The 19,351-nt window shown below is 49.0% G+C and overlaps 1 protein-coding gene across 5 annotated transcripts in view; it reads right to left on the minus strand.

The window, feature by feature from the left end:
- TBC1D30 (TBC1 domain family member 30) overlaps nucleotides 1-19,351 on the minus strand; it is a 956,754-nt gene that overhangs the window by 493,156 nt on the left and 444,247 nt on the right. For all 5 annotated transcript variants that reach the window (XM_069629763.1, XM_069629762.1, XM_069629764.1 and 2 more), the window contains one exon: nucleotides 16,198-16,263. In XM_069629763.1, coding sequence (XP_069485864.1) covers nucleotides 16,198-16,263 — 66 coding nt within the window. The remainder of the gene's footprint in view (nucleotides 1-16,197; nucleotides 16,264-19,351) is intronic.

Genomic DNA, 19,351 nt, shown 5'->3' on the forward strand with positions numbered 1-19,351 from the left:
GGCTGCATGGAATGGTAACACAGCCTCCCTAAGTGGACCACTGTCTAAAGTATCAGTGAGGTCACCAGTCTTCATAGCAGCCGCAAGTTTGGACCACCCCAGATACTCAGCCACTTTACAAATTACAGCTCTGTAGGAAGAATCAGCCTGACCAGCCATCTCTGGGTTACCAGACTGTCTCTGGTGATGTTTCCCAGCTACTGGTCTCCTTTAGAGTTTCCACCAGATTTTGCATCTTGGATTCTTGATCAACTTCTCTGGGACATTCGGTGTCCCAAATTCGTACCCAAAAGGGGGCTGATGTTCCTCTTCATCTTCCTCAAAGATTGATCCCATTTGCCTGAAGAAATTGAGTCAAGAAATGCATCAAACACCTAGATATATTAGCCATATGTTTAGCAGTCTTCGAGAGCACTGAAAGCTCTGACGAAGTTGAAGGTGCCGAAGGCTTCGACGACTTCCTTGAAGCAGTCAGTGAATGAGCCGATAATTTAGTATGCTTCGATGGCTGTAGAAGGATTACACATGCCTCGAAGTTTCAGGCGATAAACATAACTGCTTCAATACCTTTGAAGACAGCTTTGATATCGAAGATGAATGCTTCTAGAGGCCAGACACAGGCTCTTCTTTCTTGTGAGTCGAGGAAGACTCCTTCGACTTGTGTCAAGGAGTCTTTCTTCCCGGGCCTTGAGGCACGCGAGAAGGAGACACTAAACTCCCTACTGGTCTTAATAGATGCCGAGGGGTGGCTACTTTTCTCAGACTCCTTCAGAGAGGCACTCAGAGGAGCTTGCTACTGGAAAACATGAAGTATTTCTAATTCCGCCAGAGTGGAGTTCTTTTTTGGAAAATAAACTTTTTCATGTGAAGAAGACTATGAGGAGATCTGTGACGTCGTTTTTTACTCTTCTTACGAGAAGATGACGAGTGTCGTGAACTAGACCTCGAACGTCTTCTGTGTTTAGGATGCTTTCCAATAGGAGAAACATTTCTTGATACGTAGGATGGTTTTCTTTTAGATGGGGTAACGACTGGGGATTTGGGAGATGGCTTACCTGCATCGAGTTTTCCCTTTCTTTCCTGCAACACCTTGACAGTCATGAATTGACATGAGCCACAGTCGTTGACTTTGTGGCCTGACCAAAAGCACCACAGACAGGCACAGTGAGGGTCTGTGATAGACATTTTGGCTCCACAGTCTGAACACTGCTTGAAGCTCGTCTTTGGTGTCAAGGACACTATTAGAAGAATATTCACTTGTAACGTAATCGAAATTTCGCTGAAGTGAGTCGCTCCGAAGCATGCAGTAAAGCAGAAAATAAAAACTAGAGGTAACAGTCAATGCGCGAGCTACATATAACAGTGTCGACGTCACGAGGGACACTATGGAGGCCATCAAGGACCAAGCCTCGACACTGCACGATGCTCGACCCTATGAAAAAAGAAATTCCGAAGCAAGCTGCAAGAATGTCAAAGATGAGGAATACATGGACTTTTGCCAACAATAAGACTTGGAACCAATAATTGATCTCTCTCCTTTCTTAAGAGACCATCAATCCAGAACCTGCAGCCGTTCTTTGGGTGATCATAAGGGGATCTCCTCTGCCACACAGCCAGTGTTCACCAACTCTCTCCTCGCTCTGGGAGGCTTTCCAGGGGAAATGAGGAAACCCCAGCCCCATTACAGCACGCTTCAGTTTTCTTTAAAAACGTTTCGAAAATTGCCTCGTCTTCAGCTCTGAATGCTTTGAAGGCGGGCTTCAAAAAGTGCCTAAAATGCGGCACCAAGATGTCCATTATGGATATGCAGAATTACCGCCTTTGATAAGTGCCTTTATCAGACCTTAAAAGAGTGCAAGGTCAAAAGTTCGGAAATTCAGGTTGGGAGGGCGATGAGGAATACGTGGGAGGAACATCCAGTCGAAAGAACGTTACTATTGGTAAGTAACTTGTTCTTCGAATGGATTGTGTCCTCCCACGTATTCCTCATCTTATGATAGACTCCCAAAGCAGTATTAGTTCCTTTTGGAGGAGAGAGTAAGAATTGGAGAGTTAATGTTTGTCCAGAATGGAGCAAAGAACGGCCTTCCCAAATCTTCCTTCATTGTTAGAGGTGTCTAAACAATGTTTTATGGACATGTGGAAGGTGGACGGGTAGCTGCCTCGCAGATATCCTTTATTGGAACTCCTCTCTGAAGGGTAGAGTAAGTTGCAAGGTCACTAGAGGAATGAGCCCTTAAACCTTCTGGGGGATCTTTCTCAGCTAGCCTGTAGCACACAGAAATAACCAGTATGATTCATCTGGATACAGTATGTTTGGTAAGTGACAGATGCCCTGTATAACCAATGAAAAGTTGGTTGTGCTGTCGCAACTTTGCCATCCTTGAAATATAAAAGCTTAGAGCTCTCCTCAGATCGATGAAATGTTTCCTCTTCCTTGCCAGGATGAGTGGGGAGGATAGAAGGCCGGAAGCACAATTTTCTGTGCTAAATGGTGATCCGATACAATCTTAGGTAGAAAAGAGGGCTTGACCTTAAGGACAACCTTATCCTTGTAAAAAGGTGGTAAACAGAGGTTTACAGGATAATGCCTGCAAGTCACTCATGCTGCGGGCTGATGATATCGCTAACAAAATAGTTTTGTAACTTAGCAGCTTTAAAAGACAGAAATGGAGTGGCTCAAAAGGAGCACACGTCAAAAACTTTAAAACCAAGTTAAGGTCCCAAGTTGGTATTTGGAATGGTGTAGGAGGAAACACATTTGTGAGTCCTTTAAGAAACTGAATTATTAAGGGTATTTTGAAGTAGGGTGCCTCTTCTAAGATGAGCTTGAATATGGAAAGCGCTGCTAGATAACCCTTGATTGTTACAATCTGCAGCCCCAGATTTGCCAAATGTAGTAGAAACGATAACACCATAGGTGTATCGCATTGATAAGGGTCCACATCATTTTCCCTACACAAGCTACAGAACTTGTTCCAACAACAGCGGCATAAGGATTTTGTTGCTGGCCTTCTGGCCGAAAGCAACTTTTCCATTACGTCATCCGGGAGGTCCAAATCCTTGGACCTCAGCCTCTCAGAAACCATGCGTAAAGGTTAAGTGTCTTGACCTCTGGATGTAGAACCGGACCCTCCTGTTGAGAGAGAAGGTCCTCTCTTTGTGGAAAAAGTGTTGGAGGGCAGATGGACATGTCCAGACTGTCCGGGTATCACGTCGTCCTGGCCCCATCCAGGGCAATTAGGCTCATGGATTTCCTGTTTCTCAACCTCCTGATCACGCAAGTAAGGAACAAGTTACTTACCTGTAACTGTTGTTCTCCAGCATGGGTCTGGCATGGATTCACATGCTCATGAATATTCCCCGTCGTCAGGCTGCGAATCCTCGGTAAAGAAAAAACCAGTTTCAGTTTCGTTTCTGATCTGTCTTTCGTAGTAATAACCAATCACTGGTCTCTGCGTCATACTGACCACAGCCAATGACTGCCCTCTACCTAAGCACCGCCTCTGGCAGCCATCTTCAGATTTGGAAGCACGTGAAGTGGCAGTACGACCAAGTGAAGAGCCGCAGAGGGGTAGGCGGGAGGGTTTGCATGTGAATCCATGCCAGACCCATGCTGGAGAACAACAGTTACAGGTAAGTAACTTGTTCCTTCTCCAGCATGGGGTCTGGCATGGATTCACATGCTCATGAATAAAGAATACATAGCAGTACACACATGCACAACCACGGGAGGTGGCAAAGGCTCAACATTAAGCATTACATCAAACTCAACATTAAGCATTTTACCTCCTCACCAGGCTCACCTCAGGCGAACAGGTTGCGCAGCACTGCTTGGCCGACCCGGGACTCCTCCCTGGAATCCCGATTGACGCAGTAGAATTTCGTGAAGGTGTGCGTCGACCTCCACGTAGCAGCCCTGCATATGTCCAGCAGGGGCACACCAGAAAGGAACGCCGTGGTAGCTGCGATCGCTCTGGTGGAATGGGCTCTCGGACGGCCAGGCAGCGGTCGGTTTGCCAACCGATGACAGTACATAATACAGCCGGAGAGCCATCTGGAAATGGAAGCCTTCGAGAGAGCCTTCCCCTGATTGACAGGTCCAAAGTTCACAAAGAGTTGGGACATCTTCCGAAAACACTTCGTGCGGTCCACGTAGAACTTCAGCGCTCTAGCCACATCCAGCGAGTGCAAAGTCCTCTCAGCCGGCGACGAAGGCGACGGGAAGAACACAGGCAACACCAAGGGTTCGTTGAGATGGAAGTCCGACGGTACCTTGGGCATGAAGGAGGGGTGCGTCCTGAGCACTACCCTCGTGTCGTGAAAAATCAAGTACGGGGCCTTGCAGGAAAGGGCCTGGATCTCTCCCACCCGTCGTGCGGAGGTGATGGCCACAAGAAACGCTGTTTTCCACGACAGAAACTTCAACGGGGCCGAGTGCATAGGCTCGAACGGAGGTCCCATGAGCTTGGTCAGCACCACGTTGAGCTCCCACGCCGGGGCCGGCGCCTTCACCGGCGGGAACGATCTGAACAGTCCCTTCATGAACTCTTTCACCAGACGATGAGACCACAGGGACGTCCGGCCCGTGGTTCTGGTGTATCGGGAGATCGCAGCAAGATGAATCTTGATGGACGCGTGTGCCAGTCCAGCTTTGGCCAGCGTCAGCAGGTACGGCAGTACCTGGGGAGCCGTAATCCGTAGAGGGTTAATCTTCTGTGCGTGGCACCAGACAGAGAACCTCTTCCATTTGTGTCCGTAGCATTCAAGAGTCGAGGACGCCCTGGCCTTTGCAAGAACCTCTCTGCAGTCGGCCGGTATGTCGTATCCTCCAAACTCTAGCGCTGCAGGAGCCAGGCCTGCAAGTTCAGCGATTTCGGGTCGTGGTGGAGGATGGCGCCTCCTTCCCTGGAGAGTAGATCCGCGTCCACCGGCAGCTTGATTGGCGGGGACGCTGACAAGTCCAGAAGGTCCGGGAACCATATCTGCCTCGGCCACGCAGGTGCGACGAGGATCATCCTGCACCGTGACCTCTTGAGCTGGTTGACGAGCCGGATTAGCAGTGGCAAAGGAGGGAACGCGTAGAGGAACAGGCCCTCCCAGGGGAACGAGAAAGCATCGCCCATGCTCCTCGCCTGGGGAAACCTGCTGGCGAACCTCCGGCACTTAGAGTTCGTCGCCGTCGCAAACAGGTCGATCTGGGGTGTGCCCCACCGTCGGAAGAGGCGATCCACTAGATCCTGCCGTAGTTCCCACTCGTGGCACGAGCGCAGCTCCCTGCTGAGTGAGTCGGCGATGGTGTTTTTTATCCCTGCCAGATGAAACGGCACCAGAAACATCCTTTGGGCGACTGCCCAATGCCACAGGTCCTGCGCCTCCTTGGACAGTGCTGGGGACCTGGTTCCGCCCTGTTTCCTGATGTAAAACATGGTGGTGGTGTTGTCGGTGAAGATCCTCACCACCTTGCCCTTGAGGGACGGAAGGAAGGACCTGAGGGCCCAGAACACTGCACGGAGCTCCAGGACATTGATATGGAGGGACTTCTCCGTCGGGAGCCAGAGGCCTCTCGCGTGCAGATTTTCGGTGTGCGCTCCCCACCCTTCCAGGGAGGCATCCGTGGTCACTGTCTCCTGGTGGTCTGGGGTCTGGAAGTCCATGCCCGCCGTCAGATGCGCGCGGGTGCCCCACCACCGGACCGCTCGGCGGAAACTCTCGTCGAGTGTGATCCTCTCCTCGAAGCCGCCCGTCGTTTGGATCCAGCGCGCGTCCAGGAACTCCTGCAACGGGCGCATCCGGAGCCTGCACATGGGAATGAGGTAGATGCAAGAAGACATCATTCCAAGGAGGGACTTGATGGACCTCACCTTGGCCGCGTCGGAAACCAACATCCGCTGTACCTTGCCCAGGATGGACTTGGTCCTTTGCTCCGACGGGGAGGCCAGAAGGGACACTGTGTCGAGCTTCGCTCCCAGAAACGGTGCGTTTTGCGCGGGTACCAGGTGGGACTTGGCGTAGTTCACGGAGAATCCCAGGTCCGTGAGAAGTTGGACGGTCCTTGCCGTGTGCTCCAGTCGTCGAGGTAGGGGTAGACGTGGATCCCCTCGCGGCGCAGCTGCGCCGCCACCGGTGCAAGGCACTTGGTGAATACCCTGGGTGCCGACCGTAGTCCGAAGGGGAGGGCTTTGAACTGGTAGTGACGCCCTTAGACCACAAACCTGAGGAATTTTCGGTGCCCCTTTAGGATGGGGATGTGGAAGTAGGCATCCTCCAAATCCAACGACGACAGGAAGTCTCCTTCCTCCAGCTGCCCCAGGACATGCTGGAGGGTGACCATCCGGAACTTCTGCGCCGCAGGTCTAGGATGGGGCGCCATCCTCCCGTCCTCTTCTTCACGAGGAAGTATCTCGAGTAAACTCCGGAGCCTCTTTGGGACGAGTTCGATGACGCCCTTCCTGAGCATCGCCTTTACCTCCAGGAGAAGCTGAGGGACGTGAAGCTCTTTCCTGGCCACGGGGGTAACGCGCGGGCACCTTCTTTGAAACTCGAGCGCGTGGCCCCGGGCTAAGGCGTCCAGCACCCAACGGTCGGTGGAGATGGACTCCCACACGCTGACGAAGCTCGCCAGCCGGCCTCCCACCGGGGTGCTTCGGTGGGGGCCCGACCCCATGGCCGGTTCAATCCTGTTTCGACGAGGCTTTGCCGCCTTGACCTCCTTGGCGACGACGGCGGGGTCCGCCAGACTTGCCTCGTCCTCTCTAGGCCTCCTGAGACGACGAGCGGGCCGCTTGACGGTAGGTGGAGAAACCGCCGCCGGAACCTTTGGAGGCGCCCTTGCCTCCGCTGCACCGAAAGGGCGTCCGCCGTTGCTGCAGAACCCCAAGGGCCCGGGCCGTCTCAGTGTCCGTTTTAATGGCCTGAAGGGATTCGTCCACTGTTTTCCCAAACAGGTTGTTCCCATCGAACGGCATGTCCAGGACTCTGGTCTGTACGTCTTGACGGAAGTCCGTAGCCTTGAGCCATTCACGCCGCCTAAGGTACACGCCGTTGCCCAACTGGCGAAACCCAGTGTCGGCGATGTCCGTCGCAATAGTGATGGCGTGGTCCGACGCCACCTCGCCTTCCTGTAGGATCTCCAGGGCATCCGCCCTTTTGTCGTCCGGTAGGAAGTCCAGCAGGGGAGCCAGTTTGTACCATAGCTCCCTGTCGTAGCGGGCCACGATAGCCAAGGCGTTGGCCGCTTTAATCGTCGTCGCTGCAGACGAGATGACCCTGCGTCCTATAGCGTCCAATTTCTTTCCCTCGCCGTCCGGTGGGGAAGTCGACGTGGAGGCCGCACCCCCCCGCTTTCTTCCTGGCCGCCGCGGAGACAACGGAGTCCGGGGTAGGCTGCGCCCGGAGGCACAGGGGGGCCGCGTCCGGGACCCGGTACTTCTTCTCGTACCGGTCTCTTCTAGCTGGCGTCGTGGAAGGGTTCTTGAGGAGGGCGAGGCCCTCATCCCAAATGTCGTCCAGTAGAGGCACCGCGAGGACTGTCTTCCTCTTGGCCTCGCGCTGTTGATAAAGGAATCCTTCCTTTTTCTTCTCCTCAGGGCAGAGTTGGAAAAGCTCGGATGCCCTGGCGATCATGGAGTGGAACGATCCAATCTCGTCGGGCGGAGAAACCCTGGTGGGAGGTGACAACGGTAGATCCTCGTCGTATACCTCGTCGTCCGTACCCGTCGCTGCCGTGTCAGTCCCCGTATCATCCCCTCGGGTGGACGGGGAGGAGGGCTGGACGGGGCGCGACGGCTGAAAAGGAGGTGGAGGGTGAATCCTTCTTTTCTTGGGCGGGGGAGCACCAGAAGGTCCCGGTTCAGGATCCCCCGACGGGAGACGTTCCTCCGTCGGCAACGGTAGTCTCGTCCTTATCTCTGAACATAAGGACTGTATAGCCAACAAAATGGCCGCCGAGTTGTCTTGCGGCACTGGCAGAGGGGAATCCGACGGGCGATCAGGAGCCCCGTCGGCACCCTCGACGATGTCGTCGTCACCTGCGTCGGGATCCATCCCGACGGGCCGGTCTTCTTCCACGCCAAGGCCGTGGCTTAAGACCTCAATCAGCTCTTCCTCTGAGGTTGAGGCCGAATCTACGACGACGCCCTGCCCCCCCCTTTCTCTTCCCCGCCGGGGGTTTCACGGGGGTCCTATCGATGGGCACAAAAGAGGACTCCCTCCGAGGTGGCAGGGAGACTCTGAGCCCCGAGGTCGCCACCACTGGTGTAGCCTCCACAGGCTGAGCCAGGGCCGCCGCGACAGTATCGATAGAGGGCTTGGCCGGATGGATTAAGGCCTTCACCACCTTAGGTGCGCTCACCGCCTTATCCTTGAGGGGGGGACACTGCCTCGCTCCCCCTCCGATGGGGCCTTCGAGCTCGACCGGGGCCTCTCCAGGAGCTTCGCCGGGTGCTCGCCCTTCCTCTTACCCGACCCAGAGCGTTGGCTCGTGGCTGAAGGTGCCGGGGAGGGTGCGCCCGGCCTGGCGCCCGTAGAGCCCGACCGTTCGGCGCTCCCGGTGCCAGCGGACTCGCGGTGCTTGGCCTTGTGTTGGACCCCCGTCGCCGGGGCGTCCTCAAAGGTCTTAGAAGACCGCTCGGATTTCTTCCTCTTCTTCTCGCCTGACGGGCTCTTCCCTTCCAGCCAGTTGGCGAGACTTTGATGGCGGTCCTTCATGGTCCGCTCCGACATATTGCCGCAAAACGCACAGTCCTTCTCCACGTGCGTCTTGTCCTCATGTAAGCAGTAGAGACAAAAGGAGTGTTCGTCCTCCTTAAAGACGTTCTGCAGCTGGCATCCAGGGCAGATCCTGAACAGCTTTCCGGGCGTCGAGCTTCCCTTCTCCTGGGCCATGTCCGGGCCTGAAAAGCTTCTGGAGTCCTCCAAAAGCGTAGCTCGACGAGATCTTCACCCTTGAGGGGCGCAGACGAATCCGACACGGGTCCCCGTTGATCGGATGGAGAGTCGGTGGAGCTTTTTTTTTGGAGAAAAAATGTGAAAAAATAGCACTACCGCTCGAGAGCAATAGCACGAGGATCCCAACACATGAACGTGCGGTAAAAATCTGAAGATGGCTGCCAGAGGCGGTGCCTAGGTAGAGGGCAGTCATTGGCTGTGGTCAGTATGACGCAGAGACCAGTGATTGGTTATTACTACGAAAGACAGATCAGAAACGAAACTGATACTGGTTTTTTCTTTACCGAGGATTCCCAGCCTGACGACGGGGAATATTCATGAGCATGTGAATCCATGCCAGACCCCATGCTGGAGAATGACAGGGACTGGAGGAAACGCATACAGGAGTGAAAACTCCCAGTCCACTACGAACGTGTCCCCTAGCACTCCTCTTGGAGGAAAGTTCCTGGAGAAAAACAGTTTGATAGTGGTCGCAAACAGATCCACTTGTGGGGTTCCCCGAAGGGTGAAGATCTCTTGAAGGACTTCCTGAGCTAGTTCCCACTCGTGTGAAACTCTGTTCTGCCTGCTCAGAACGTCAGCCGCAGTGTTCTCCTTTTGTCATGATTCCTGCCCCTCATGTCCCCAGCCCTCCAAGATGTCAGGCTGGAGCCAGGCCACAATCACCTACATGGCCCTCAAGGGCCTCCCCATCCCTCCAAAGACCCACTTGGAGTCAGACTTGGTGCTTGTGGCACCAGACTCACTTACTCCCATAGGATAACATTGGGGATTGGACTTGTAGTGCATTGATGGGGACAAGATGGATGCCCCCACATATTTTGGTTCCCAGAACTGCATGTGCGATCTAGTCTTTTGGGTGTGGTTCAGCCCAGAGACACCAGGGATACCCAGAGAATATTTAAGCCACACCCAGGCTGAGAAACAGGCTTTGCGTTTTATGCACCTGCAGCGTGACACTCACCGTGTTCGGATCGGTCTCCAGTAGGCCTGCATCTTTCTTCTGTGCTCAGCTCCTGCAAGAACAAGAACACCGTTAGGAACAGCCTTACCTTGCGGCGCTTCTGCCCATCATTCATCGCTCCCTCTGTTCTGCGGGCATCTTCGGGGGTGTCATTCCCATCCCGGCACGCCGCTTCCTAAGGAAAAGGAAAAGAACAGAAACAAGGCATTAGTAAGCATTCTGCAAATCTTCGCTTATTTTTAAATACTGTACAAGCTTCAAACGCTTACCTGAATCCCAGCCGCTCTGGGGGAACTCTGTCTCCGGAACTTCTCATCCATCTGCAAGAGGGAAAAGACACTCCAGGTTAGCATGGAAACATCTAGAGGCACCCCATACCGCGCTTAGCCACCGCATTTGTTATTCATAACCGGCATCCACGCTGAAAACGTTGCGGCACCTAAAAGACACAGAAAAATAACTCAGTTCAATACAAATACGAAAGGGGTGCATCGCGCATCGCGCTCTCACTCACCTTCAGCGCTACTCATCTCAGCAGCACGCCGCCATCCCCAGACGCCGGCCATCATCTAAGGAAGGAAAGGAACGAAGTTAGAGAACTGTTCAAAAGACTCATTATACTTACCTGTCGGACTCTTGCCAGTGAACTAACTAGGCAGCAACTAGCCTGCATCAATCAACGCGCCCCTGCGCTGAAAGCAGGACGGAGAGCACACTATCCAAGAAAAGAAGGTGAGCTGTGGATCAAAGGGAAGGGTTGGACCCCGGGGAAGAAGGGGTTCAAGCTCACAGAGACAATAGGGAGTTAAACTCTACCAATCCTGTGTTTCAGGCCCAGTCCCCAGTCGAATAGCCTCCAGGGAAGGGTTCAAGGTCATAAGAGGTCAGAACAGGCTGAGTGACGTCCCCATGGATACCAGGTGAGCGTTACACCTTTCTGACTAGTTTAACTGCTGATCGAGAGATTCCCTCTTGAATTGCCTTGAATCAGAGCTGGATTGCCTACCCGCACAGTGGTAGTGACCCCATGCCTCCTCTCTTTTTGAGGTAGTAGATCAGGACATTCTTTCCCCATAGAGAAGGCAGAAAGGCCTTCAGCGCTAGTCTGATTGCCTTTAGCTCCAAAAGGTTGATGTGTAGTTTGGACTCCGATGCAGACCAACAACTGTTGATTATCATGTCTTTGGCGTGAGCTCCCCCATGAGATAGGCGTATTTCACTACTGTTATCTCCAGCTATGGTTGCCAAAAAGGTTTTTCCTTCAGAATGTTGTCCTCGCAGGTCCAACCACAGAAGGTCCTGTGTGACTCTGTTCAGAATCTGAAGGAGGTCTGACAGTGTGCCTGAGAATTGGGAGCACTGTGTCCTGAGAGCCCACTGAAGGGATCTCATTCTCAGACAAGCCTCTAGCACCAGAAAAATGCAGGATGCCATGAGGTCGAGCAACCTTAAAAAGTCAAAGGCCGGAAGACGCTGGACACTCAAACTTGTTGACCATCTGCAGAATTTCTTGAGCCCTCACCTCGGGTGGCAAGTCTTTTCCCAAGGATGCACCCAGGACTGCTCCAATGAACTGTCGTCTCTCAGATGGTATCATTTGAGACTTCTTGTAATTGAGGGAGAGCCCAGTCTGTGGAGGGAGTGGCAGGTGCTACTGAAATGTTCCTGGGCCTGTCTGGGTGAACAGGCCCTGATCAGTCAATCGTCCAGGTAGGGGTAGACGTGAATCTTCCCTCTACTGAGACTTGCTGCCACCACTGCCATTAACATACTGAAAACCCTCGGGAGGAGGTCTTCCGAATGGTAGAACCCGAAACTGATAATGAGAACCACCAGTGGCGAACCTCAGGTACTTTGTGTACTTGTGATGGAGTGGCAGATGAAAGTAAGCATCCTGAAGGTCCAAGGATACCATCAAATCCTGGAGCTGGAGGGCCTGAAGGATCTGACAAAGGTAACCATCTTGAACTTGTCCTTCCTGAGGAACTTGTTGAAGTATCTCAAGTCCAAGATCGGTCTCAGTCCTCTGTCCTTCTTGGGGATTAGGAAATAGGGAGAATACCATCCTCCGTTCCTCTCCATCACAGGCACTGGTTCTATAACACCTTTCTCTAGCAGGGTCAACATTGTCTGCAACAGGAATGCATCTGCAACATTTAACGAATGGCATCCCCGGTGGATGAGCCCGAGGTCTCTGTATAAAGGGGAAGCAGTAACCCTGTGCTATGGTTTCCTGTGCCCATGCATCCGAACTAACACCTCGCCATTCTTTCAGATGCTTTGACGGTCTGTCTCCCACCGGTGTCATGAGTCAAGACCTCAGAGTGCTTTTGAGGCGGCTGAAGCAGCAGCTGATGGTAAAGATGCCGCTGCTTGGTTGGGCTTTGTACCACTCCCTCTTCCCACCACGAGGGAATTCTCGGTCCTCTTTGACCAGCCTGTCCTCTCGCTCTTCCAACTGAGGAGTAGTAGCGAAAAGACCTAGCCCTCCAAGATGATCTGCTGGGATGAAAAGGATGTGGCTGCCTGACTGCAGCATTTAAGGACTTGGCTGACGGCTTTGAGGTTTGCAGCTTTTCAAGGCTTTCATCAGCCTCATTTCCAAATAAATTGGAGCCGTCAAAGGGCATGTTAAGGAGTCTGGATTGTACATCAGGTGCAAATTCAGATCTCCTCAACCACAAAAATCTGCATATAACAGTGTTTGCCACCATGGCCCTGCCGACACCCTCTCTGCAGTGTCCAGACCGGATTGCAGAGACTTACACATGGCCTTGTTGCCGCTCCTTATCAGGTTCATGAAGCCGCCTCTTTCCTCACCCTCAGGGATGTGATCAGTCCAACATGGTGAATGTGACCTTTGAAAGTGTACATGTAGAATTTGCAGACTTTTAAGGCATTCTGCTAGCAGAAAAGACTTTCTTTGCCCAAGAGTCAATGCTTTTGTCATCGCTATCAGGGGTATGGTTGGGTACGTAGCTTGCTTGAGGGCAGATGTAACTGTTTGTACTGCTATGCTTTCCAGAGTTGGATTTATTGACAGGAAGCCAGGGTCGCTACTGGATGGCCTGTATTTCTTTGTGAGATTGTTTACTCCTGGGCTGGACTCTGGAGCCTCCCAGTTTGCTGCAACCCTTTTTTGAAGTGCCTCATGAAATGGTAGTATCGGGTCATATTGAAAACCTTTGTCCAATATGTCAGTTAGGTCGTCTTGTTCAAATGCAGGAGTTGATTTACTCCATCCCAGGAATTCTACCACTGTGGACATTAGTCTTCTGTATGATGCATCTGCATGATCAGCTGGGTCCTGTTTCCCAAAATCTAGCTTTGGGGAGGTGTCTACCCCACTAGCTGTCTGTAGGGTGTCATGTAGTTCCCTAGCCGGGGTCTCTTCTGAAATTAAACATTCAGGTACATTAGCATTTTTTTGAATACCAGGGGTATCCAATTGGAGACCACACGGAGGGGTTTCATCTGAGGTTTCATAGCCCTCATATATAGATGCTAGAGATCGAATAAATCCGTTTAGGTTAAGGTTTAAAACCTTTTCTTGGCTTTTTGTGGTAAAGGTGTCTAAGAAGATATAGTCGGCATCGTTTTTTTTTTTTATTTGCCTCGATGGTTTCAACATCGTTGACTGTGTCGAGAACTTGACTTTGCACTTGTGCTTCGAGGAACACGACCCTCGGCTCAACAAGTCTTAGGCTTATGACCCGGGGCTCGAGGGCAACCAGGGTTTTGCCATGGCCTCATGCTTCCCATCAACCATAGCATGGCTACCATTCTTATGTTTTGAGGAGGACGGGGCCTGATCATCGAAGATTTTACACATTTTCTTTCTAAAAAGTTCCCACTCCTCTTTGGAGGAGGATTTATTCGGGCAGACTACGCTCCTTTCATATGAGGAAGAAGATGAGGAAGAAGATGGTGATCTATGGCTTCTCTTAGATTTTTTTGATGACAAAGAGTGTCTGCTCCTCGAGTGGTAACGTTTTTTTGATTTTTATTTGTGAGGAGAGGAATCTCTCGACTCGTAGGATGACCAAAATTCCGAAGGAGTGGACAGGGATTTGGGGACAAGCCTACCCACTGATAGTTTAGCTTTGCACTCTTAAGGCCTTACCGGTCATCGACTGACAGGATCGACAGTCGGCGGTTAGATGCTCGATGCCCAGGCACCAGATGCATATCTTATGCGAGTCTGTGATGGACATCTTGGTGCCGCATTTTAGCCACTTTTTGAAGCCCGTTTTAGGAGTATTTGGAGCTGAAGACGGGCCATTTTCTAAACGTTTTCAAAGAAAGCTGAAGCGCGCCGTAATTCTCGAAGAAATCACATTCGTGAGAAAAACAGAACTGAAGCCAACGGGCGCTGTGTGTGGTATATGTACTCAACGATGATGTCAGCAGAGATGGAAGCCCTCGAGGGACATCCAAGTCAAAAGTCTCGAAGCACAGTGCCCTCTGCCAAGAGAAAATGTTTTCCGAACCAGCTGAAGCTGGAAACGAAGATATCATAAGATGAGGAATACGTGAGAGTACATAATCCATTCGAAACGTGTGTGACGCAAGATCTTCCTTTAAGTACTGCGCAACAGGTATAGTGAATCATGGGCTTTCCTACAGGGGTGATGCCAAGTTCAGATATAATGTTGTGGCAATCAAACAACTTTCCACTTCTAGACATATGATTGGTCAAGTTTCTCACTCATTTGTAAACCACATCGATACTAGTCTTATGATAAATGCCATCAGTTGCCCAGGTGATTTTTTGGTCAATGTGAAGTACTTCAATACCCAAGTTACTTCAAACACTGAATAATGAAGTTGTTTTTAGGCACTACAGAGCTACAAGAAAAGTTTTAAAAACTGCTGAGAGGGCTCATCTATCCTGCACCCTTCTCAGGCTACACTGGTTACCTGTGTAGGTTGCTCCAGTGTAAGATGCTACATATCACCTTTAGTTTATGAAGTTCCACCATATTATTCACCAACTAGCATGGACTCCCATCCAATCACACTTTAGAATTCTCCACTCCTGGGATTAATTGAATGCGTATCTGTAAGTGATTTGCCTAGAACAATTCTCAAATGCATGAATACTCTTCTACTGCAGGTTTTTCGAAAAGCAACTGATCTTGCATTCAAAGAAATTAAACAATTCAACTTGCTGACACGATCTACGGAGTGAGGGGAAAGAGGAGATAATTGTCCGACAGCTCATGCACACCCAGCAATTGGTTTTAGAACTATAAAAGAATTGGTATTGAACAGCAGTAATGATGAAAACAAGTGCACTTGAAGTAACATCATGCTGTGCCCGTGCATTCACTACTTAACACAATCACACAGACCTCTCACAGAATACATATTTTTACAAAATGTGCTTCGGACAAAGGGGTGGGGATCGCCGAGGAGCGTATATATAGAGGCCGTTATTTTGTTTAAAACAAAGTAACAGAGTGGTAGGTGACCTTACCTCCACAATGTGTACACATTGCATATTTTGAAGCAACAAACCTTTACGCAAAATGAGTCAGATCGAAAAAGCATGGACAGAAACATAAAACAAATTTAGATTTGGTTTCCGTGGGACCCACTTTTTCAAGTACAACCTTTGCCCTTCACCTTCTTCCCTCCACCTCCAACTACCGCCCACACCTCCACCATGGTGGATGACTTGACAAAATTATTGAGTAAGTTAGGATTGTCTTAAAAACGCCTTCACATCATTTATCATTTCCTTTGTATAGATTTAGGGTCTACAACATTGGCCTCGTGTCCCAGATCTTAATAAGACCAGCCTCCCTACTTTCTCTTCAAGGGACTTCAATAGCTCTTCTGCCCTCCTGAGTCACGGCAAATGCACTCATTTGCAGCTATCACTTTGACTAGTGAGTTGACATGGCAGATAACTAGCTATCTTTAGCACAAATAAGGCAACACATCTTCAGTGATTAGGTCTTGAATTTCGAAGCGACCAGAGTTAACAAAGGCTTCAAAGTAATACGGGGCATCCACTGTCAGAATACTGTCTTTTCAGAAAGGGCATGCATTATTAGGGGGGGGATGTAATATTAGGGGGGATATACCATCAGGCATTAGTATTTGTAGTTTGTTTACGGCATGGTCTTCAGTTAAGGTTTTTGCTGTGTGCCTAGATAGTCTGCAGTGTCAGGGCTCTAAAAAACAAATCTAGCCATTATTTGTCCATTGAATTAAAAACAGCATCAAGGAAATCGACTGTAAATCAAACTGCAACATGAACAGACATGTATACTTACTTTCCTCCTCCATTCCTTTGGAATTCCTGTTGGCAGTCTAGCAACTGCTTTGAGAGCATCATACCACTAAAAACAAAAAACATTGAAAATCAAATTCCATTAGTATTTATTGGCAACTGGAGCATTGTGACCAGAGATGCTTTAAACTAATGGCACACACTATGTCTGAAAGAAGGGGGTGACACAACTCAGTGGTCCCATTTAGATGTTGTATGTGGCTTCTGTGTGGGCACTCAACTCAGCCTACATTTCCAATAAATCATTTACTCATTAGTGTAAAAAAAGAAACTGGTGATTTGTTCATGGAAAGATAAACTTTAAGGTGCCATTTAAGGTGGCATTACCATCTGCCTATTCAACAGCATATATCTAGTAGAGTACTTGATTAACAATTAGCCTGCACCCTCACCTTCAGTGACAACTGGGTCAACATTCTTTCTATACAATACATTTTTAGAAGTACAAAATGAAAAAAACTGCGCTTTCCCAATCATTTGAACAAGTATCATATATACATGTGTACCATCAGCTACCTCATTATTCACTTTGGGGGTATCCCAGAAATATGCATGTACTTCTAACATAGTAGTACATGATATGATATATGATATGGCATTTATAACGCGCCTATACACAAGTGTTTCAAGGCGCATCCCATTTCCTCCCACTTTCTTCCCCCAGTAATAATAACGATAACATGCTAGGAACATTTACAAAACTCAGTCCCATGACAACTCAATTTGTTAATATTCACATATAGGTGAAAATGTTTCAGTGCACTTAGCTGGTTCACACAGGTGAGCTCCCCATTTCATTTCCAGAGATTCCCTGAATTTTGGCAGCTTAGCAAATGATGTTTGCACTCAGCAGTTACATGGCCATTATTGCCCATAGATTGTGATGTCAGAAAGTTGTGGTGGGTTCAGTTGGCTGCCCCCACGTAGAGCTGCAAAAGTGGCAACAAAGATCAGTTTCTAGAGAATATCTGTCCCAGTCAGTTTTAAGAGGGTTTATTCCTCATTTAGCTCCAGCACCACCTCCAGGGTCCCAAGGAAACAGTACTCCTGTGGAGGTCTCTTCTCTTCCTCCTCAGGTCTCTCCAGAAACCAGTGACACCCATACAGGCCCCACCATATATTCCACTTAAAGCTTTCCTCGCTGCACCCTATCCAACCTATTTGATCATTTAGGATTCATTTTGAGATAGCGCCTTGGGTTAAGGTACCAACCATATATTAGTTTGAACTCCATTTCTGTTGAATGCAAGTAGAGGCACTGTGCGCTCTTTTCACATTAACTCCCACTCGCCAGTCCTCCATTTCCCATTCTAGTACCCTGACATGTTGTGCCACATATTTCCATTGCCCCGTAAATGGAGATTAAATTAATATTCTATTAATGGCAGAGGTGTGTCCTTTGGAAGCAATATAAAAACCAATTGCATGTTCAAAGAGTGTACGCATTGAGGTCACCTCTGCTTGCAGCTTTGCATGTGTCACCCAGTGTTGCAAGTGTAGGTGTTGCATTTTGTCAGACTCCTAATACAAATGTATTCCTACATGCTTTAAACAATTCAATTTTATTATCCTCAAAAATATGACTGTTACAACCTTTTCCCCCTTCATGAGCATACAGTAAGTTCCCAATTATGGATGCCAACAGAGAAGGAAATGAGGAAAGTCCATAGCTTTTTGCCACAATCCCATATTTAAATACTATATTGGACTGATGTACATAGTCAACGGCAGGTGTGCAAAATGTCTGGCCTAAAACAGACTGAGCAAGCAGGAACTAATTATGCTTACTGTCAGAAAACATGGAGCCAAAGATCATTTTCCTGAAGTAATTTCAAACCAGAAACCGTTTCAATAGAGCGAGCGAGGCATAAACATTTCCGTCTTGTTCTGAACACCAATGATAAAAAGGGTGCTCCTGTGAGGTAATTATTTGCACACCCAAAAAGTAGTATCATCACTTCTCAGACCTTTAAATACAGAATCCAGTGACTGGATTGTCGATGCCAAGGAAATGAAGAGAACTAATGATATAGAAATAGGAACATTGTTACATTTAGAATAAGGCCCAGACATTTGAAGTGTGTTTACCAGAAAAAGAACTCCACAGGAACCAGAACATTTCTTTTGGAGGTTTAGATAAATGAATAGTTGCAGGGTTTCACCACAGTGCCATGTTCCTTGGCCCCAAACACAGAGAAGGAAAACGCACTTGTGAATGATAAAATAACCTTTTATTTGCAATGTATTTCATTTAACTAAAATGATGAAGTTTAAATTAAGAAAATAAATCCCATTTTAAGTTCTATTACTTTCCATAGCACTGTATTTGTATTTTGTTGGTTTGGAAATGGTGCACCCTTGAATTTCCCACCTTGATAATTTGGGTCTAAAGACTCAGATCAAGAGGCTGCTGTTGTCACCACAAAGAATCTCCTGCTTGAAGTCCATTAGAACCAGTTTTTCAGACGCAAGACATTGTTCAGCCCAAGAGAAAAATCATATTTGAACTTTCCTGTAGTAGTATTGTATAGAAAATAGCTTATTTGCGTACCACCAGTGGCATCGTGTGGCCAAAATTGGCATTTAACTTGCACTTCTTGTCAAACTGAATACTAAGTTCCATATGTAGCAATCAGACACGAAATAAAATGAAACATTTATAACTTTACAGTAGAAGATAATAGGATCTTGAGAAAAATTGTGATTTGTAGATACAAAATATTTAGCAGATACAAAATGCGTTTGGTTTGTAATTATAAAAATTATGAAACAGGATTATCTCTGTGAATCTACGTCCAAGTGATGTCTCGAAGCGTCTGTCCTAATGTATAGATTGCATTACTCTTCATTTTGTTAAACTAGAACATTCACATCAAAAGTTGTATTACAACTTATATGTGAACTGTTAAAATCATTTCAAAACCTGAAGCGGTTCTTTGGCCTTTGTTGGCCCTTTACCTTTCTTAGAATTACCCAGGTGGTGGCCTTCTTTGCTTGCTTCCCTAGCACGGCCTCTGGCCATGGAGTGGTTTTCTCAGACCTCTCTGGAAGTGCCTTCTACCAGGCAGGGGTTCTCTCCTGCCTCTCTCCTCACGTGGTCTTCTGTAGTTTCAAGGAAAGATTGTGGAACTTGCTTC

Source organism: Ambystoma mexicanum, chromosome 12 (assembly GCF_040938575.1).
Source record: "Ambystoma mexicanum isolate Mex_15411 chromosome 12, UKY_AmexF1_1, whole genome shotgun sequence".
NCBI lineage: Eukaryota > Metazoa > Chordata > Amphibia > Caudata > Ambystomatidae > Ambystoma > Ambystoma mexicanum.